Source organism: Aspergillus oryzae, chromosome 1 (genome assembly GCF_000184455.2).
Source record: "Aspergillus oryzae RIB40 DNA, chromosome 1".
Lineage (NCBI taxonomy): Eukaryota > Fungi > Ascomycota > Eurotiomycetes > Eurotiales > Aspergillaceae > Aspergillus > Aspergillus oryzae.
In genome coordinates this window covers 201,171-223,284 of record NC_036435.1, presented here as the reverse complement: position 1 = coordinate 223,284, position 22,114 = coordinate 201,171, and the positions used below count along the sequence as shown (strand labels likewise).

Genomic DNA, 22,114 nt, shown 5'->3' with positions numbered 1-22,114 from the left:
TCGAATATTGGTCCACCACATTCCATTAACACTCTAGACGGCACACCCTTCCGAGAAGATTAAGCTTGAACAACATGCTGGTTGTGGTGGTGCGTTGATTACTACCGAGGCTTGAGCCATGACACCACTCTAGCCTGGCATAACGTGAGCTGCGACGGTACTAGTGTCCTTACCACCATCACAATCATAAAGGTGTCCCAATTCACACATGGAAATTGTCTCGACAGACAAGCAAATACACAACAGTAACATTATGACTCGCACCCAAATCCATAAGGTGGCGGTCATTGGTGCCGGGATCAGTGGTGTTGTTTCCGCGGGACACCTGCTGGCGGCCGGATTTGATGTCACTGTCTTCGAGAGAAATAAGGTTGCAGGAGGAGTGTGGTATGTATCATGTGGCATCTTCGGTATGGCTCAGAAATTAACCGAAGACAGGCTGTACGATGAACGGCAGCCGATCGAGCCGCAGTATCCTGCCACGAAGCCGTCGGAAACAGATCAACCGGCGAAAGATCGACACCAGAAGGAGAGATTCGTGCTCGAACATGCGCCGCCTGGGTAAGCACTTCTGTTATGGGGTATTCTGCTTCCTGCTGACAGTGTAGCCCTTGCTATGAGAGTTTGAGGAATAACGTTCCCACGCCTTTGATACGGGTGAAGCTTAATGCGTGGCCAGAAGGGACTCCAGACTTTGTCAGCCACGATGTAATAAAAGAGTATATTCAAGATACATCTCGGAAAGCACGAGTTGATGATGTCACAATCTACGGAGCGCGAGTCAAAGACCTTCGCAAACGTGGTGATAAATGGGAGGTTTTCTGGTCGACAGTTGGCGAAAACGACCAGTCGGACATGGTGGTCGAATTGGAAGAAATTTCGGTAAGCGACATCGCTCTACAGAGTCATATGGTGTTGGTATTGACGAATGGTTCGGCAGGTATTTGATGCGATAATTGTCGCATCAGGGCATTATCATGCGCCTCGCATTCCAGATATACCTGGCTTGTCGGAAGCGAAGACTCATTGGGCGTCTCGAATTATGCATTCGAAGGGGTTTCGAAAGTCGCAAGGCTTTGAGAACAAGGTCCGATCGCTCCCTTTTATGAATAGTCACATACTGACCAATTCTAGAATGTCCTCCTCATTGGCGGTGGAGTATCATCCGCAGATATTGCGAAGGAAATTGGTCCCGTCGCCAAAACTGTCTACCAAAGCACAAGGAACGGCGACTTCGATCTTCCCGCGAGCTTGCTCCCTGATAACGGGGTGAGGATTGGCGAAGTATCGCACTTTGAGATCGACAGGTCCCAGGACACAGTTTCCGACGACGAGCCTTTACCTTTAACCATACATCTGAAGTCGGGGCAGAAACTATGCGGAATCGATAGGGTTATCATCTGCACTGGTTATCACATCACGCTACCTTTCCTGCGAGATTATCACAGCGACCACACGCCTGCTGAACTTGCTGATGAGAAGATTCTGGTCACCGACGGGACTCAAGTGCATAACCTGCATAAAGATATATTCTACATTCCAGATCCCACACTAGCCTTTATCGGGGTTCCCTACTACACAGCCACATTTACTCTGTTCGAATTCCAGGCGATCGTGGCAACGCAGGTCTTTGCCGGAATTGCCCAGATACCCCCGGCGGATGTTATGAGACTGGAGTACTTGGCCAAGATCAAGGAAGTTGGCAGTGGGAAGAAGTTTCACTCGTTGAAAGATAAGGAAGAGTTTTACGTGAGGGATATATTACAATGGGTGAATGAGGATAGGGCTACATACGGGCTCGGTCCGCTGGAAGGACATTCCACTCAGTGGCTTGAAGCCAAGGAAGAACATAGAAAAAGGATTGAAGGGCTTTGGCAGAGCACAGGTCGGAGGGACAGTGGTGTCGGCGAGCTTCCGGTGTTGGCAGTGTGTAGTTAACTTGCTTGAACCCACTCTAGATCGGACACTATCTCGAAGTAGGAATAATATTCTGTCGGCTTTACGATGAACCTCTAGTAACCTTCGCTTACAGAGATTTAAATGATCTAGTTAGTACAAGTATTGGCCAAGCTCGTCAAACGTTAAGTTTGTGAGGATCCCGCCATTGATAGGGCTCGGCACATCATCCATCCTCGCGATGACGAGCTCAGCGACAACAACGAATCTTTAGCTCCAGTCACGTCACAGCTTCCCTATAGAAACTGTCGAATGGATTATCTCTATACTGTCTTTATTGGCTAGACATCCCCCAACATGACTCGGAGAACTAATGTAAACTTTCCCCGCACTAAGCTGTTATGACAATTCAATATATCCGCGCCAACTGCCGATGCAAGAATTGCGCAAACACCACTATTATGAGCAATTGGGACTCTTATCCAGTAGCCAAGTCCCTGACACTAGATCTGTGGAGCCACTCTTATCTATCCTTTCTTGAAAATAATACACATTAGTCGAACAACATGTTGGGGGATTTTTAGCGTAGCTGCTCGGATATAATGATTGTTGAGCCCTGCTCCCATTCTCTTCTCTCCCAGTATAGTCAAACACTGCTGGAGCCCTACCACCGCAGGAAGATATCTTCCTTTATCCAAGACAGACAACATGGCTCCTTCAACAGCCATCGCAGAAGAACGGGCCGTCGATTCAGCAAGCGACATCGTGCAGAAAGCCCCGAAGCGCAAATGGGTCAGTTATATCTGGGATACATTCGATAAGTCGCCTGAGGAGCGGAGGTTGATGTTTAAATTGGATTCGGCGATTTTGACGTTCGCGTCTCTGGGTGGGCTTTCTTTTGTTTTATTTTATGATCGGGTGAAGATTGACGGTGATATAGGATATTTCATCAAGTACCTGGATCAGATCAATATTAACAATGCCTTTGTTTCTGGGATGTAAGTATCTTCCACCTCCAATCGTGGGACGGTCAATTGACACATACTCAGGAAAGAAGATCTCGGCATGTACGGCAACGAGCTGAATTATATGCAGGCTTGCTGGACGGTCGGCTATGTGATTGGGGAGATTCCGAGTAATATCCTTCTTACGAGGATTAGACCTAGATATTGGATTCCGGCGATGGAGGTATGTCTCCGGTCTATGGGAGTGTTCGGCATTGCTAACGAATGCAGTTACTCTGGACTGTGTTAACCTTCGCTATGTCGCGATGTCACACGTCCACTCAGTTCTACGTCCTCAGGTTCTTTATCGGTAGGAACATGCATAATCCACCCATTTATACATATACCCTGACAAACAAGGCCTCGCGGAAAGTACCTTCTATCCCGGAATGCAATATATCATCGGCTCGTGGTACCGGAAAGACGAACTCGCGAAACGATCGTGTATCTTCCATACGAGCAGTGGTATCGCGAGTATGTTTTCGGGATATTTGATGGCTGCCGTGTATAACCTTGAGGGACGGGGTGGGTTTCGAGGATGGCAGTGGTATGGTTTCCATCTGTCCATGTGCGAATGGCATTGTGGCATTGGCTAAGAGGTGCTAGGCTGTTTATTGTGGATGGTATCATTTCGCTGCCCGTCGCGTTGAGCGGGTTTGTTATTCTGCCTGATGTGCCTGAGATTTCGAATCCGTGGTATTTGACTAAGGATGTGAGTTTTGCTGGATATTTTCGGGGTGTATCTGCTAACGTAGAGTTTAGGAAGTGGCACTTTCGCAAAAGCGAATGCAGCTGGAAGGACGCAAGAATAGGGAGCCGTATACGAGAAGCAAGTTGAAGAAGATCTTTACGTCTTGGCATATTTATCTTCTTACTGTCCTGTATATGTGAGTCTATCGTTACCAAATAGCCTGGTCTAGATTGACTAACCGGAGCAGAACATTCAACAACGGCGCTGCTGGATCTCAGCCTGTGTTCCAACAGTGAGTAGACTACCTACCCAGTCAGCTAGTGGAGCATGGCTAACAAATACAGATGGCTCAAACACTCAACAGACCCCAAATACTCCGTCGGCCAGATCAACGCCTACCCAACGACCACGGCTGCAGTCCAGGTCGTGACTACGCTTGCCTATGCCTGTACATACCTCTCCCCAAGCTGCCATTGACCAGAGGCTGATATGTAATAGGGTCCTCGGACACATTCCTCAACGGAAAACGTTGGCCACCCATCATCTTCGGCGCGGTAAGCCGCCACATTAGCCTCCTACCATTCCGAACCTAACCCAACTAACAAGTCCAGATAATAAATATAATATGCTACGTCTCCCTCGCCGTCTGGGATATACCAGACGGCTGGAAATGGACCTGTTATATCCTCGCCGGTGCAGGATATGGTCTAAGCGGGCTTTGCATGGCGTATGTCTTCATTCTCCCCTACTCTCACCATTAATCTTCATCTACCTTGATAAACCTCCCCATGTTTCCCCCAGAGGTTGGCTAAGTGAGAATAGATGGGCCCACGAAATCTGCTCCTCCGACAACGAAGAGCGCTCTCTAGTAATCGGCAGCATGAATGAAATGGCCTACGTCTTCCAAGCCTGGTTGCCCCAGGTCGTCTGGCAGCAGGTTGATGCGCCGCAGTATAGGAAGGGCTTTATCACTGTTTCGATTTTGTCTGTTATATTGATCGCTACGACGCTGTGGATTAGGCAGTTGGATTTGAAGGAGAGGAGGGTTAGCTGAGTTCTTTTCTTTCTTTTGGTTGTGTGGGTTGGGTTGGATTGGGTTGCTGACTGTTTTGGTGTTAGGGCTAAGACGCCGGTGGAGAGTGAGGAGAGTAGTATTGAGGGGGTGGAGAATGGGGGACTTGCTGAGCAGACAGTGGCGAAGATTTAATTTCAAATGATGTTCAGTGAGGATATGAGTTCAAATGGCGATAAAAAGAACTATTCGAATTGCAGGTAACGGAGACCTCAGATGAGACGTACTGAATGTATATCTAAGTTTCGCCATCTTAGAAAAGGGCTCAGAAGTTATCGACTATTTGACTACTACTTGTATAGACGGACCAATTAACTCCCACGCAAAGGCAACTACAAAACCATATTCCACTTCACCCTCTTCTCCTTCATCATCGACAAAATCCCGACAGGCAGAAACCGCTTTTCCACAAGAGTCATCCCCCCAAACCGTTTCAGCACGTCGTCCGAATAAAGCTGCAATATCCATTTCATTTCGGGATTCTTATCAGACAATTGGAATTGCCCACAGACCGCATTAAGAGCATCGCGGCACTCCCGCGTTGACTGGATAGTCTTTGTATACGGGACCAACATCAGATCCTCGTATAAGACTCGCAGGTTGTTGCTTCGTGACTCCCGATATCGGGTGAATTCCTCGAAAGACATGAAGGTGTGCATCTCCGCCTCGGTGATAACCAAGGGTTCCCCTGACTTGGGCCGGGGGTTGACGGTTTCGGCGCGACGGCGGCGTGTTTTCTCAGGCGTTTCTTCGAAGGTCTTTTTTGCGAAGGCGTACCTGCCGTGCTCTCCTTTCTTGAAGCGATCGATACGTTCGACCGGGGATAGGTCCACTGAATCCCGCACCAGGAGAACAGAGATGAAGGGGTTGCGCAGGCCTAAACCGCCCAGCTCGGCGGGGAGGAAGAAGAATGCATCTGGGATATCGGAGACTCCGAATTGAGATTCGATCTTTCTTCGTAGATACTCTGTTACCGTGTTACCACTATGCCCCCCTTCTACGTTGAACAATGTGTTTTGCATCTTCTCGTATATAGAGAGAATGGCATCCATATGTGCGCGCCCGAAGCAGTGCGCGGGCTGTCCGAACGTGTTCTTGAAGAAGCGTCCGATGCAGCTGTTCCATGTTCGCACCCAGGAAATCACACTATCGCATCTGCTGAGCTGTTTCTGGAGCTGCGCAACGTGTGCGTCTACTTGTGACTGATCGATCTCCCATGTTTCCGACTCTGCGTTGAGTGTTAAAAATCCGAATGTAACCTGGCCTGTAGGAAGGCGAGCTGTGATCTGAGGGTCCGGGGTGTCGGTGAGGTATACTGAGCCTGTCTTGCCCCGGTTAAACTCTAGTCCGGTAACTTTGGCATAATCTTGCATGACCTCCCATGCTCTAGCACATTTCTCTGGCTTCCCGCAGACCCACAGGTCGTCGTGGATGCGGTACAGCAGTAAACCTGTTTCCCGGTTGACGGCCAGATCCATAGGAAAGAGAACCAGCTCTCCGGTCAACTTCTCCATCGCGTGTGAAATGGGAACACCTCGCCTCCGGATACGAGGCCCAGTCTGCATCCGTCCTTCGGCAGAATGATCCAAGTTCAGTGGTGCTGCGAGGTACTTTCGAAAGAAAGCGAGCCATTCATCCGGAAAGCCGAAGAACTTCATAACGGCGAGGATGGTGCTATGCGGCAGCGCAGTGGCGTACCATTTCATGTCGGACTGGACCACCACCGCCTGGCCATAGATTTGTCGCTCAAGCAGGACCTGGGATGCGACCTTCCGTAGAAGCTGCTGCTTGATATTCGACGGTCCATTGATGCCTCTATCTGAGCCGTCCTCGTTGTTCTCGTCATCGTACAACATGCCACGTTCCGATAAAGATGATTCGGTCAGAGGCATGTGGAATAGGAAATCAGACTCCAGATAGTCCTTCTTCCGGCTCGTTTCGATACTACTCTTAATGTCGTAATCGCTTAGGTAGTACTGTCGACGCAGGCTGTCCCGCCCCGTCATTCGCGGGCTTGGATGCCAATTCCAGACCGATTTCTTCTCGATAAACTCTTTCAGTATGGTTTTGACAATTGAGCACAGACGGACAGCAATGTACTGAGTGAAAATAGTCTGAAGAACGTCGTCGTCGATCCAGATCCGGTATTTGCCGTTCAATTGTTGGCGAGGTAAAACCGGGATCCCGTCCTCGGCATGCCAGTCCCAGTTCTTGAGGTCTGCATATCGCATGTTCAGCACGTCCGTGATTTCAGTCAATGCGACGGTATTATCCAGGCAGTATTTGAGGATCTCCTGTTTTTCCTCGCTGAGAAGGTCCTCTGTCAGGAGTCCACGGATACAGGGCCGGATGGAGTATATGTTGAATGGATCCGTTTTGTGCCAGAGCTCAGAGCATTCATGAGCAACTTTCTTCCGAAGATTATCCAGAGCCACCCTGCTATCCTCGCTGGGAAAGAGATCGTCAATAAACCCATGGATCTCATTCTCATCAGTCTCCAATGGCTCAAACACCACCTTCTCAAACTGGTCACACAATTGCTGCAACCTTTGCTTCTGCCGCTCCTCGACTACCAAATAACCTTCCTCCTCATCAGAGATATGATCGGACACAGAAGAAGGCTCCATCCACTCCGTAAGAAGCCGCGAATACAAATCTGCAATATTCAACCTCATACTCTGAGCATCCAGCGTAGCAATCAAATGCTCCTGAAACGAATCCAACTTCTCCTGCGGGATGGACGAGTCATACCGCGCCTGGTCCAGCCATCGCTCGATATTGGCTATTTTGGAATCCTTCAAGTTGTCGTTCTCAGAGCGGATTGCTTTTATGCCCTGCAGGATACATGCTACTCTATCTCGGGGGTCCGATTGTTGAGCTGCGGAGGCGAGGATTTGGGATTTCTGGGATTCGTATGCTATGCGTTGTTTTTTTAGTTCGTGGATCTTGCTTTGGGTTAGGGATTGGAGGGTTTTGGAGAATGATGCTGTTGTTGTGGCCATTGTGACTCGTGAGAGGACTTGGGATGGGATAGGACAACTTATGAAGAAATAATAGGGTCGGTAATCCGTATTAGTTGTTTATATTGAATGACTGGTTGCGTATTTTTATCCTTTTTTATATATCATGAGTGGGCTTAGGCAGCCACGGCTGCCTAAGATGATCGGCGTAATGCCTCGCATTCCTACAATAGTCATAGCGGTGAGCGCCAAGTTTGGAATGCACCAGAGGAATGAACCCTGAAAAATGCATTGTTTAGTGTAGTGTTGAGCAATGCACTTCAACACCTGGTCGCACAACCCTCACTGAATCCAATTATATATAATATTGTGTCGGAAATAAATCTCTCGCCAACATTGCCTATTTTATAATTTATGTTGGGCTAGCCCCTGCAGTAGTATTCAAACATTTGCTGTCAATACATAATGGCATAGACGTGTTGCAAGTGGTTGGCAAGCGAAGAAGTGGTCGGGGAATCACTACCACAACATAGATCTAGCGTCGGTTGCATAACTAGGGGCTGTGTGGAATGGGTGAAACTTGTTCTTAGGGTGGAGTTTTGAGTATGGTCGTAATTCACGAGGGTCTATATAACAATGTGAAGTTGGTTCTACTTAATCTTTGGTTAAGGCAGTATTCTTTGAGGTAAGGAATAGTATAATGGTATAACTTGACTGGAATTATAGAGTAAATGGTTGGAGACCTGCTTTGCAAAACATACACTCTGCTCAAGCAATGTAAATGTGTATATGCCATTACGCCTGATTTCCTCCAATGTAGGGCAGTCTGTGATCGAACCCTAAGTACAGCTACTCATGGACACTAATGGGGAAAGGCTCAAAGTGGAGACCCCAGCTTCCCCGCCCTTTCCAAATTCTTGCCCAAACCCCTTTAAGTCTTAACCTCACAAATGTATGGATACGCCGGATGTAAGACATAGAAACGACAACGCAATCGTGTCCAAACATGGACCGACCAGCATCAATCGTCGGCAGTCTCACCCGCCCAAAGCAAGTCACGGCAAAAGATCAACTCGCCTGTGATCAGTGTGGCGCCCGATTTAGAAGACTACAACATCTAATGCTCCATGCCCGCCGTCATTAAATCTGCAAGGCCGGCCACATAAGTGCCCATTTTGTTCGAAGAGCTTCCAAAGAGAGTAAGTAGATCGGATCCAATGCAACGCCCTAATGAGCAGCGCAAAGTTTGACCTGTTCAGGGATTTTTAAAAGGACACGTGGGCATCCATGGAAAGGAGGCCTCCAGTATACATGCCACTCGTGCGACGGCGGAATCCACCCGCGCAGCTCACGCATGTAAGGAGTGCAGTACCTCGAAGAAGCGTTGTGACGGGCTGGATCCATGCTCGCAGTGCGCGAGAAAGGGCCAGAGCTGTACCTACGATCGCCGAAATGATACGCGGACTGCTATCCACCGTGCAGACGCACGAGTCCACCCAGGGGGAGCCCCGGAGGGAGGCGAGACGGGGAACTATGCATCCTGGCTTCCAGATATGTCTGCAGCTGACCGCCCGAGGGATGTCGAAGGGAGTATCACTACCCCTTCAGTAGATATTACCCAGCCAGCAAACACCAGCTATGATGGGGTTGTCGATGCCGCTGTCAATTCGTCTGGGACTTATAACAACTCAGAGCTGAACCGTCTCAGCAGATGGTCACAGCAAGACCCAGCTTTCGATTTTATGTTCGACCCATTCATTTTCTGGAGCTCGCAGGAGACAGCTGGGTTGTTGGATAATCCACTGCCAAATGACAGTGCTGAGGTTGCTGCACATACAACCGATAGTGAGGAACTAGTGCTCCTCCCTCATTCACCCCATTCAGGCGACTCGGATCAGGGCGACAGATCACTATGAACATGTCAGATCTCAGCGTCGGTTGCCCAATTGCCTGGGAAAGGTACAGAGGCAGCCCGGACTGACACTGCTGGGCAAATGCGAGAACAGGAGAGTTCGGTCGTAGCACTTGCCGACCTTATGGTCAATGACTGTGATTACTTGTTTCAGAGCAATATTACCATGTGCCTCCCATATCTGAAGGCGCCTACAACAACATCTACACATTTCACCTTCAACACCCGCACCCGTCACAGTTGCAGGCGTTTCCAGATGCCGAAATTCTGAACACATTCATGCAGATGTATTTCGAATTCTGTCGCGAAGAGCTGCCGCTATTTCACCTCCCTACCTTTGCCCCCTCCCCCGAATCGTGGATAGTTGTCGCCGCTATCGTTGCAGTGGGATGTAATTATTCGGTGTCCCGCTACCGTGAGGAAGTGTCTGAGACCATGTTGATGCTCCACCGCGTAATGCCTCAAAAGGTCGGCTTGTATCTGTGACCTGCGCTATCCTTCTTTAAACGTACTGATACGGCTCAGATAACTGATAATAGCCTTCTGAACGGAGACCTCCCCTTGGCTCAAGGCATTTTTCTCCTCAACTTATGCCAGATGTTTCATGGTACAAGAGAGGAATTCTTGAAGCTCCAGTACCAGAGGAACATTCTCACCACACTCTGCCGCCTCCACATGGCTCAGACCAGCTCGATATTCAATGCGAGGTCTGGCCTCGATGACGACAGTTGCAGAGATACGTGGAAGGCTTGGGTTAAGCAAGAGTCTTGGCGGCGGTTGGTGTATTCAACATGGAGTGAGTAGCGCTCAAGCCACTATTGCCTAAATATTGGACAGTTAGCTCACAGTTACGAAAAAATAGTGCTTGAATGTTTCCAGTGGATATTGTTTGACACACAGCCTATACTAGCTGCCTGGGAGTTGCGGCTTCGTCTCCCCTCCCATGAAGATATCTGGAAATGCGCGAGTCAAAGCCAATGAAGCTGGTAGAAGAAGAGAAGAAGTTGATCTAGTAGTTTTTATAGATCCTATCGACAACAAATCGGTATTTCTCGTACACCAAGGTGGCGGGCATTAAACGATTGGATGAGGGTTTGAATTCTTTGAACTATCTGCAATCTTTCCGTGCTTTGGTTGCTTCATCTGAGTCTTCTAAACACACAATCCTCCTACTAACTTAAGTATCTTGCATATAACCAGAGTTATGATCGTCAGGAGCGATGGCTGAATCATCCGGATCTTTTTATTGAAGTACTTTTGAACGGCCACTGTACATGTAAACACATAAGAATGATGAACCTGAGGTCACTGTAATCAACAACCAATCTCGAAGGTACAGCATTCCTAATTCCCCAGGGGTTGATCCGAAGATAACCAGCAGCATATCCAGTACTCTATTGCCCAGCTCTAGATTAAGCAAACTCCTAGAAGGGCACACACCCTACTGGGGTCTACCTGTTCAGCCATTATAGAGATCAACTCATTGGTGTGCTGTTCAACAAATTCATCGCCTTTTGATCTCTCCTTCCCCGGAACAAACTTGCAAACGTTTTCCAGAGCTTGTATGATAGGCTCCTCAGCACGGTTGCCTTTAAATTCCCTATTGGCTACCCCAATCACACGTTTGCAGAGATCACACTCAAGATCCCGTCGTAGCAAGGGCTTTTCGGCACCGGCCATAGCTGAAGATTTCGCAAAGACTTTTGTTAGCATTGATTATAGACGGGAACATATTTGTGTCGCATGTCAAAAGGGTAAGAAACACGTAACGCACAATTAGCCTCTAGGGCAAAGATGAGAGAGTAAATGCTTAAAGGGATAATGATGTTCACCATACTTTTGACTGCTTTGAACGGAATAGTTAATGGTATATAGGAAGGGAGAACGGGCTTCCCGGAGAAACCTACTATAGCTCTGGGATGGGGACAGAATTTATAAGACAAAGCGGCCACCAAACATGATTCATTGGATCAAAGCGCTTCAAGGGTCTACAGCAAGTAGTTAAGTTTTGGGTACTATCGACCAAGCCACTGAGGCAGATTTGGACTATGCGCGGGTCGATCTCTTGATCAATCGATAGATGATAACAATCTACAAGTGCTCTATTTGACCACAAAGATCGCAGTGAAGGGACTTTCTATTCTTAGGGATGCAGATTTACGGATTAATTGAGTAGCTTGTATTATATCCAAGCGTAATCACTGAGATACAAACATAAAAATAATACTCTCTGCTCCTTCACCAGGCGTGGAAGTTATTTAAGCTCCAATGCTTAGTAGTCTGATGGGTTCACAGTAGCTATGACATATACGGCTTGATCAGGTAGCTTTATGCGGTAAGATATGTCTAGAACCAGAGTAAAAGCTTGTCCACTGGCGGTCAGAGACGAGGCATGTGTGGAATTTGGGTGCAGTATACAGTATGGGTACGTCCGTCGTAAACGGGTATGGTCAAGAAATGAGTAATCTTGGTCGTCGCTAAATGCACTTCACAAGGCTGGGTGGGGTTGGGACGCTGAAACTGTAACCGATTTACGGAGACATAGGAATATTACAGAGGTATGGTTTAATAATCTGTACAATAATGATTTACAGAATTATAGTCACGGAGTAATTATGTGAAATACCTCTATATGCCTATACTTACTAACAACACGGTACTATTATCTCTATAAACGTTTAAAACACCAGCCTCATGGTGCTCGTTTGGTACTGTTCTTATATACAGGATTACAAAGATCCGGCGCTTCACACCATACCCATCGCCCTCTGTCGTGCAAAGTGGCGTATTTCGCGGAATTTCCTTGCGGCTTGTTTTCGAGGTAGTTGGCTTTGAGTCTCCTAGTGATAGATCGACCCAGCTTCCCGGCCATCTGTGCCTTGTTAATGAGCGTGAGAGTTACAGCAATGTCAAACAGCTCGTCAGAAGCAGTTCCTGGTTTTAATACGCATTAGTGACAACAGATACCCTTGCGCAAAATGTAGGCGAGGAAGCTAGTGAGCCTTACCAAGGTATAGCTGTCTTAGACCCACGATCACATCGGTCGACATCTCCTCCATCTCGTATAGAAGTAATATCAATCAACTCTCGACCAAAAGTTATAGTAGACCTTGAGCAGCTCGGGAACAGGCTTGAGTCCTATAATATCTGGGTGATCAGTCATCGCTCGGCGGAGGTTCTCCGTGCTATAAGCAGCCATATACTCCCAATCATCCCACCAAATCCTGTGCCCGGCGAGTCTCTCCGCCAGAATGGAACTGGACACTTTAATCAGTGAGTCTCGTTTCTTGGTTAGCCTTTTAATAAATTCGGCGGTAGGAATGGAAACGAGAGGAGTAGGGGAATAGTTGTTCAAGATAGTGTAGACCTCTCCGAGGGTTATGACCTTGTCTTGGTCTGGCTGGGTGATATTGAAAGCATGGCCAAAGCTAGACCTGTTTAATGAGATCCGGGATACCGCCGAACAAGCAAAGTCTACCGGAATAAAGTGGAACCGCTGCTGGGGTGGATGAGGATAACACCCAAGCCGAATACAGTTAGACAGAAGTCTGTTAATTATATCCTCCTTCTTACATACGCCTGTACGACTGTGCCCAGTAACAAGTGATGGTCGGTATATGGCTATGGCGAAACCATTCTCAATGGCGTCCCAGACAATACTTTCTGCGACAAACTTGCTTTGCGTATAGCCAATACTTTGTGCCACATTCTGAGACTCGGGGCGAGGTCGGACATCCTCTGGGACGGGGCCAATGAGGTTTTCGCTGATACCGCACGCGGAGATACTAGAGCAATAATGGATAGGCTTCAATCGCTCGGTATTGGCAAGCCGAAGGGTCTCGAGGAGCCCAAGGACATTTGGGCCCCTGTGAACAGAGTAAGGCAAGGTGTAATTGGCATACCCTGCAAAATGAAAGATCACACTCGACCACTGCGCCAGGTGACTGAAGGTTTCTGGCCGTAGACCGAGATTTCTTTTGGTCACATCGCCAGGAATTGCGATAACCTTGGATCTAAAGTCGACTGGAAGCCCGTAATTGGCAAAGGTTTGTTTAATCCTTGTATGGCCCATGTCGGATGTATTTGCCCGAACCAAGCATGCAATTTGCTTGATGTGTGGTAGGGCGATAAGTTCCGACAGCAGGAAGGCACCAAGGAAGCCAGTTGCACCAGTAAAGAAGACATTTCCCTCAGACTCAGAGGTCCAATCCGGAATGTTATTAGAAATGGGTCGCATTGTTTTAGCAAGCGTTAAGTCATCATGGTAACTCGGCTCTTTCTCAGATCCGTCAGAGTCACCATCCTGGCTTTCACTGCCTTTGTGACCCTTGCACGTGTGCTTGTCGCGCAGCTTCTGAACAGCGATCTTACCCAGCCCACCGACAGTCCCTGAGTTTGAGACCTCTACTAACGTAATCTCAATTCCTGCATGGCGGCGAAACCAAGTGCGAATCTCGAATGTCATCAATGAATCGATTGGAATATTGGACAATTCCTCTATAGTCATATCTTCCGGTCGCGATGTGTAGGACGCGATTAATCTTCCAAGTTCAATAACAATCCGTTCCTCCGTCTCCGGCCGATCTAGAAGTGACGGGTTGTTCTTGATCGCTTCCATATGTTCCCTGAGCTCATCAGCTCTGGAGGCCTCTGCGGGTTGTTCCATGGTGGCAATTATGTTCTTCCAAATACCGAACCTGGCCTCTTTTATCCAGTTCGATGCAAAGTCTGCGGAAGATAGAGTCCTGGTAGTTCCGAGCCCGACAACGACCTGATTTGGGCATTGAAATCGTTGCGCTAATACCGCAACCTCGACTGCCCAAAGGAATTGCCGCTCGTCAAGCACTCGTAACGAATTGGATTGCGACGCTTCTAAAGTCGGCACGAGGGAGGCCTCTGAAGCGTAGCCAATGTCCCCCATGAGGCCGAGGTCAATCGCATGAGCTGGCAGGTGCAGCGATTGTCGATATTTTACAAAAGCGTCTAAAAAGGCATTCGCTGCGCCATAGTTGGCTTGGCCAGGCCATCCAATGATACCAGCCATTGAACCCATTAGAAGGAAGAAGTCCAATGGCTTATCCTTCAGCACGTGATGAAGGTTCCATGTTCCTTTAACCTTGGGATACAACGCTGCTACCCATTCTTCGTGAACCATATTGTGCAAACTTTGATCCTGTGGGATAGAAATCATCAGTCAATCTGTAGTCTAATGCAGTCAATTTGAGATACCTTTAAAACCATCGACAGTTGAATGACCCCTGCAATTGGCGTTTTGGCCGCGGAAACTGCACGCTGAACGTCATCAATATATCCTACGTTGCCCACAACAGTAATTGCATCGCAGCCCTGGCATTCCAAGGTCTTTATAAAAGAGCTACTTTCGAAAGTATTTGCACCAGTTCTTGAAAGGAAGACTAAATGCCGGGCTCCCTTCTCAACCATCCAGGTAGCAACGGCACGACCGAGGCCTCCAAGACCACCGACAAGAAGGTACGACGCGTTTGCGGGGAAATATGCGGCCATTTCGTGAACGCGGGCAACCGGAAGAGCCAAAGGGAGGTCTGGCATTTTGACGATAATCTTCCCCATGTGCTGTCCGCTTTGCATATACCGGAAAGCCTTTACTACATTGGCAGCATCGAACACAGTAACTGGGTTGATGGGACCCGCCTTTCCTTCTTGGAAGTATTCCATGACACATCCAATCATTTCTTGCAGGACACCAATATTCTCATCGAGAACCTGGAGGAGGTCAATTCCAATGAATGACCGATTATCAAGGAACCTGTCCATCTCCAAGAGGCCATGTCCCAGAAAGTCTCTTTTCCCCAGTTCGAGCATTTTACCGAGCTTCGCAACACATTGCCAAGATGCATGGAGTAGGTCACCGGATAGAGAGTTGAGCACTAAATCGACACCGCGCCCATCGGTCTTCCGCAATACACCTTGAAGGAAAGACGAACTTCTAGAGTCAAATATATGATCAGCGGGGATCTTGAAGTTGTCTACAAGATGCCGAGCCTTGTCTTCACTTCCAACTGTCGCGTAGATCACAGCTCCGATTAGCTGACATAGCTGTACCGCAGCCAGACCCACCCCACCACACGCAGAATGGATCAGAACCGATTGCCCTCGTTTGAGGCCGCCGACGGTTATGAGAGAGTAGACCACAGTTGCATAGACACAAGGTATTGTGGCAGCATCCTCCAGTGAAATGTTGTCAGGAATTTGGACGCATCGTTCTGTCCGTACAACCGTTCGGGTACACATGAGGCCAAGATGAGAGATCATGATCCTGTCGCCGGGTGAAAACTGGTGGACAGCGGATCCCACTCGTCGCACAATTCCACTAGCTTCCAAGCCGACCTGGGCCATATCCCCCATGAGGCCCATCACAACCATCAGATCCTATCAATGTTAGATTGATTACTATATGCACGAGTTTCATAGCACGTAATTCTCACCCTAAAGTTCAGACCAACATATTTTATGTCAACTTCAACTTCCTCCTTCTCCAGGTCATTTGACGTCATATCTGCACAGGTCCACGTTAGCGAATCAAGCATCGCGTAGGCCTCAATATCCAGCATTCTCGGGCCTTGGCTCTCTCCTGCCCCGACTTGTTCCTCAAACGAATTAAACTGGAACCGCGGAGTGTGTACACTCCCCTCTCGGACAGCGAATTCATATTCTGGTGCCGCACCAGGATCATCCAGCTGAGACAGAAGTCGCTCAAATACCTGAACCACAGGTTGGAGGGAGGCCCTCTCCACTTGGTCGATCTCGATGGTAGCAAACTGAGGCATAATCTCATGTCGAATAGTCCGAGCTAAGCCTAACACTAACGCGTATCTAGGATCGTCACACTCCATTTGAACAAACCGCGTAACCCATAGCAGATGACGATCTGCCAAGCGCGAAACATACGATTGGAAGCTTTCGAAGTCGGCTGGCGAGAGTTCATGAAAAAAGGGACCCTCAAGGTCAATTACTGAGATTATGTTTGCACCAGATGACGGAACTTGCTTTAATGTGCACCAGTGGACTGAGTACCCCGCCTTTTCAAGGTCTCTCGCGAGCTCTCGGGCCCAGTCGTGAATCTCAGTGAGATAGAGAAGGGAGACCTCTCCTTTTTCGGGTGACTTGGCACTAGGCACCCTTGACAGGATTTGTGCATTCAGATGATACGGCGGTTCGTTATCATACCTAAAAGCCTCCACGCCCGTAAATCCAGCGTCCAACAGCTTGTCATGCCATTTGTCCACGGACATATACGGCCGCTCTTCTCGCCCATCGCCCTCACCCAGCCACCAACCCGGCAGGATACCCATGATATAGTCGATAATTGGGATGGTACAGGCCAGTTCGATCAGTAAAAGACGACCACCGGGCACAAGCAACCTGCGGACATTTCGCAGCGTTTCCGATATTCTCGGGGTTGCATGTATCACGTTGGCCGCAATAATCAAATCATAGCTTTCAGGCTCGAAACCTTGCTCAACAGGATCGCGGCTGATATCGAGGGTAGCGTATTCCATGGCCGGATAAGACTTATACCTTTCCTTTGCTTCTAGAAGGAATCCAGGAGATATATCTGTAAATGTATATGTGGAATATAGCCTATTGCTGTGGTCCATTGTGAAACCCTTCAAGGCAATCAGGGTATCCCCCCCAGTACCACCTCCTACTTCTAGCACTCGTAGTTGTGGATAGGAATGCCCAAGCAAGGAGGCAAATTCGTGCCAGGATCCGTTCAGGGCGGATTGCTCGTAGAAATATTTGAGCGCACCATCCTCTACCAGAAGATCAATAGGTTCCAGCTGCCCCCCCAAAAGCTTGTGGATTGAACCGAGAATCCGACTGCACAAGACATAAAATGGATAGCCGAAATCCTGTGGCTGCATGGATTTAAGACCCTCGATCTCCGCAGCGCGTTCCGCCGGGCTCAGGGAACAGATGTCTCTCAGCTCCGGCACTAGCACAGGTGCGTTGTCACGCATGTATTTATAGTTAGACGTTATCCAGGATAGCCATTTACTCAAATGTGCCTGTGTGGGCTGGGAGGACCTTGTCTGATAATAGTATTCCACGCCATAAAGGCCAACTAGCCTGACGACTCTACGGCGACCCTCCAAGAAGTTCTGTGATGAAGAAAACAATTTTTCAGCAGGTACAAAATCGATGTGAGGACCCCAGTGAATTGTCGCAGCTACTGGAAGCTGGGGATTGCCTATATCAGGGTCTTGAATGCTGAAAAAAATGCCATGATGCAGGGAGAGTACCACTTGGTCGTCGGAAACAAGCACCGCATTTCCACGCATCATGCCTCCCGAGGTGTCACAGGAGACATTGAGTGACATTGTTCCTCTTCCGTTGCCTACATAAAGCTCTTCAATAGCCGTCGGAATTGCCAAACGGGTCATTCGGCGAGGGATACCATGGGTTGCCGCCACGCTGAGCAGTTGAAGGCTCTCGTCTATGATAATCGGGTGTAGTGAATAGTGACTCACGTACAAGCTTTCATCATCCTGCAACGTGGCGGCAGCTTGATAACTTGACGGACTGGCCGAGATTTGCTCGAGTCCTCTGAACTGGGGACCGTATTCTAACCCACGTTTTTCTAAGGCGTTGTACCACTTCTCAGATCTGACCAGTCTAGGGTATGGTGTGATCCTTTTTGCCTTGAATGTCTGGTCCGACGTAGGCCTCACTTGACCAATACAGTGCTTTTTCCACGTGGAGTTCTGATAGGCGGATATTGTAAAGTCATACCATACAGAATCAATATTATCGGCAAGCCTCGCTGGTCGGAGACTTGTAATAATCTCCGTTGCAATTGATGTCTCTAGTGTTAATGCAGCGCGCATAAACACATTTCTCACTGAGTATTCAGTTAACTCGGTTATCTGGCGAATTGCTTCGCCCACCATTGCAACATAACCTGCACAGGGGAAAACCACATCCTTGCCAATTTTATGGTCTCCAAGCCAAGGCACCTGGTCTATATGCAGGATATTCCTCCATGACGGTTCAACACTGGATGACTCAAGCACCCGAGAGCCCAAAAGCTCATGGTGAGGTTCTTGCCGTAGTCTCCAATGGTTTGCCAGACGTGACTCATTCCAAAATCTCTCACCATGCTTCCAGAAATAAGGGGGGAGGTCACGTAGAGCCGCGCCATTAGGAATAATGTTGCTAAGGTCTATAGGAATGCTATGCGTAAACATATGGCCGGCTGTCGCCAGTAGGCTTTGCCACTCTTCAGTTCCTCTGCATAATGTAGGAACATATAAGGCAGCTCTGTTCTTGCTAGTTTGTGCTTGGAATATTTGCCTCAGGGGACCAGCAAGGGTAGAGTGCGGACCAATCTCGAGAAATAACTTTACCGGCCCGTTGTCATCCAGGAGACCCTGCACTGCGGTCCTAAACAAAACGGGAGATGACAAGTTCTGGGACCAATACATGGTATCAAGTCTGCTCGGTTCAGTAATAGGCGTTGAGATTACACTCGAATAAAGCGGGACCATGGAGCTATTGTGACAAACATATGGTGATATCAGTGACTCGTAAGTTTGTCTGGTCCGCAGCATATGGTGTGAATGGTAGGCAACATCCACCCGAAGACGCTTGCACATTGCATTCTCATCATCCTTGCGAATTCTGTTGAGAACACGGTCCAAGGCTTCCTTGTCCCCTGATAGTGTGACGCTAACTGGACTATTTTCACATGCAACAGTGACGCCCTCTTCCAAGAACGCGCGAGCAGTGTCTGGGCTAATACCAACAGCAGCCATTGCACCGGCATGACTGGTGGACAAAAACTTTACCGCTTGGCCGCGAAAATATGACAGTATAATGGCTACACGAGCAGATATAGCCCCAGACGCATATGCTGCAGCTATTTCACCACTTGAATGGCCCACCACCGCGTATGGAACGATACCCCACTCCCGTAGCATATTGACGAGAGCAATCTGAATCGCTGTGCAGAGGGGTTGGGCAAATTCAGCATGTCCCACTCGACTAACCGCCTCATCTTTAGAGAGTTCCTCTGGCCTTGGTCAGTGGGAATGAGGGTTCGCAGTTTAAAATACCGGGAATGGCATACCTTCAATACTCCAAGGAGGCGCTTCCCTGAGCTCCGTCAAGATCTTGTCCATCTGGTGAATATCTTCGCGGAATTTTGGGAATCTACCCATAAGGCCCATTCCCATAGTGGGCCACTGGGCCCCTTGGCCAGTGAATACGAATACTGGGCATGGAACCGTGGATTGCGCCTTTTGAAATGTCGGAAGAGATCCATCCTTGTCAGTTACAGCAAAAGCTCTGTAAGGCAGGTGATCTCGTCTTCGCGCAAGGGTGAAAGCCAAATCATTCAAACATGATGTATTAGCTTCGATATACCTCGTTATCCTTTCGATTTGCCCATCTAACGACTTCTTTTCCTTTGCCGAGAGAACCAAGAGCTGATAGTCTGGCTCAGAGGCCAATCGTGCTTCTGGACTTATTTTGCGCAGTACGGAAGATGCAGAATCTAGTATAACCTGACAGATTTAGTATGCCAGATCTCTGATGCAACATTCCCAGGTATGCATGCGTACATGAGCGTTGGTTCCCCCAATGCCGAATGAATTGACGCTGATCCTCTCCTTCCTATCGGCCGGCCACGGTGTTGGCTCCACAGGCACTTGCAGCTTGGCACTCTCGAAGGGAACTATATATCAAGAACCCAACGAGTGAGTATAATGCATATCCGTCCAGAGAACGCCATGTAGCACCCACTCTTAGGATTCGGTGTCTGAAAGTGCACGTTGGGAGGAATGATCTTATTCTCTAGTGCCAAGACGCACTTGATGATGCTCGTGATTCCCGACGCGCCTTCTGAATGACCGACATTGGGCTTAACCTGTTTGGGATTAGCAGCGGTCGCGGTCTTCAAAACAATCAAAGAACCTGAACTGAATTAAAACAGCAACAATAACGTACGGCTCCGATGTATATTCCCTTCTCACCAAATATGTTGGCCACGCCGGTTGTTTCTGCGGTATCTCCAGCTATGGTACCTGTTCCATGACATTCGAAAAACGCTGTCTTCAGAATATCATCACCTTCGATGTGGGCCTTTTTATACGCTCGTCTAATCAATCTCTCTTGCGCTTTGGAACCGGGGGTGGTAATGCTGGGTGTTTTACCGTCACAGTTGACCGCCGTTGACCGTATAATGGCACGTATTGGGTCAGCATTGGCTAGTGCATCATCCAGTGGCTTGATATATACTGCATTAATTGCTTCGCCTCTTCCGTACCCATCAGCTGCAGCATCAAATGTTCTGCAGATTCCGCTGGACGAGAGAACTAAGTTTTCTGACATTGTTGTCGTCATGGTCGGGCTCATGATAAGACTTGTCCCAGCAACAATGGCAGATGAGCAATCCCCGGTGTAAATTGCTTGGCACGCTTCGTGTAAACCAACCATGGACGACGAGCAACCTGTTCGAACTGTGACGCTGGGTCCTGTCAAGTCATATTCGTATGAAAGCCGGTTCGACAACGCAAAATCACCAGCGCTCATGACCCGATATCTATCGTGTTGCTGTGTATCCTTGCTCAAGAGATCCAACCAATCTTCCCCAAAGACGCCAACGAAGCATCCAATATTCGTACCCTGCCAGTTCGTCTGGCCGGCATTTTCCATGCATTCCCAGACTACTTCCAGCAGTAGTCGCTGTTGGGGATCAAGCTTTTCCGCTTCAAGTTTACTTATACCGAAGAACCCGACGTCTACTTGCGCAATATCTTGCTCTAAGAAGTAGCCATGTTTCGTCCGGACGGCACCTTCGCGGGCCTCGTCGTAGAATGCATCGACGTTGTACCTCGTTTCGGGGACCCTACATAGGCCATCGCGCTTGTTGACAAGAAAATCCCAGAATTCTCTTCCAGAGCTTACTCCACCAGGAAGCCTCATTCCCATCCCCACAATGGCGATAGGGAAGGGGACCGGGTCTTCCCTGACATTGTCGGCAACGTACTCCGTCACTTTGTCCCTGTTCAACCGGACTGGAGCCGGCCTGCGGACTGAGTTGGGTTCTTTAACTTCTGCGGCTTCTGGAAATGCTAAATTGCTACAGCATTGTTCCATACTTGCAGAAGTATCTAGACAAAAAAGGCTGACTCTTCTGGGAGTTATTTACCAACGGTTACTGAAACAGAACAATCGTAGAGAGGCGAAGCTATAACAAAAGAGGGGTATATTCCCTTAACTAATAGGTCATAGGTACTTTATACTATGTAAATGAGCAATTTCGATACAACCTCTCATCAGCCCCATCACGTCATACATATTAGAAGACGTGCGGTATATTCTCTATGCGTGGAAGCCTCCATATATTGTGGTTGGTTCTCGGCGGATGTTCCGCCCAGCTTCTCCAGCTGTTACCTGGTGCCTTCATGCTACAACCCGCAAATATGCTTTTTCCTCCATTAATCCACACACACAATCTAGATGCCATGCCTTATAGATAGGCCGTGCAACAAATATGCACGAGAGCAGGGAGTGCAACTCCTATGTAGACCAGGATAC

At 48.5% G+C, this 22,114-nt stretch overlaps 4 protein-coding genes across 4 annotated transcripts; 2 read left to right on the top strand and 2 right to left on the bottom strand.

Moving 5' to 3' along the window:
- Positions 1 to 253: 253 nt before the first annotated feature.
- AO090009000075 (putative FAD dependent oxidoreductase) lies at positions 254 to 1,938 on the top strand (the record flags this gene model as incomplete). Its single annotated transcript, XM_023237289.1, has 4 exons — positions 254 to 538; positions 604 to 882; positions 941 to 1,087; positions 1,135 to 1,938. The coding sequence occupies 4 exons, from the start codon at positions 254 to 256 to the stop codon at positions 1,936 to 1,938; spliced, it is 1,515 nt and encodes a 504-aa protein (XP_023088505.1).
- A 666-nt stretch (positions 1,939 to 2,604) lies between these two features.
- AO090009000074 (putative MFS transporter Liz1/Seo1) lies at positions 2,605 to 4,645 on the top strand (the record flags this gene model as incomplete). The annotated part of the gene is made up of 12 exons (XM_023237230.1): positions 2,605 to 2,782; positions 2,837 to 2,894; positions 2,946 to 3,084; positions 3,132 to 3,210; positions 3,261 to 3,447; positions 3,507 to 3,612; positions 3,663 to 3,787; positions 3,839 to 3,883; positions 3,936 to 4,039; positions 4,090 to 4,145; positions 4,203 to 4,322; positions 4,409 to 4,645. The coding sequence occupies 12 exons, from the start codon at positions 2,605 to 2,607 to the stop codon at positions 4,643 to 4,645; spliced, it is 1,434 nt and encodes a 477-aa protein (XP_023088504.1).
- A 350-nt stretch (positions 4,646 to 4,995) lies between these two features.
- On the bottom strand, positions 4,996 to 7,665 carry AO090009000073 (uncharacterized protein; the record flags this gene model as incomplete). The annotated part of the gene is made up of 1 exon (XM_001816538.1): positions 4,996 to 7,665. The coding sequence occupies one exon, from the start codon at positions 7,663 to 7,665 to the stop codon at positions 4,996 to 4,998; it is 2,670 nt and encodes an 889-aa protein (XP_001816590.1).
- Positions 7,666 to 12,227: 4,562 nt separating this feature from the next.
- Positions 12,228 to 21,673, bottom strand: AO090009000071 (uncharacterized protein; the record flags this gene model as incomplete). Its single annotated transcript, XM_023237129.1, has 8 exons — positions 12,228 to 12,413; positions 12,621 to 14,708; positions 14,765 to 15,943; positions 16,000 to 19,586; positions 19,644 to 20,079; positions 20,137 to 20,249; positions 20,318 to 20,441; positions 20,522 to 21,673. The coding sequence occupies 8 exons, from the start codon at positions 21,671 to 21,673 to the stop codon at positions 12,228 to 12,230; spliced, it is 8,865 nt and encodes a 2,954-aa protein (XP_023088503.1).
- Between the last annotated feature and the right edge of the window lie 441 nt (positions 21,674 to 22,114).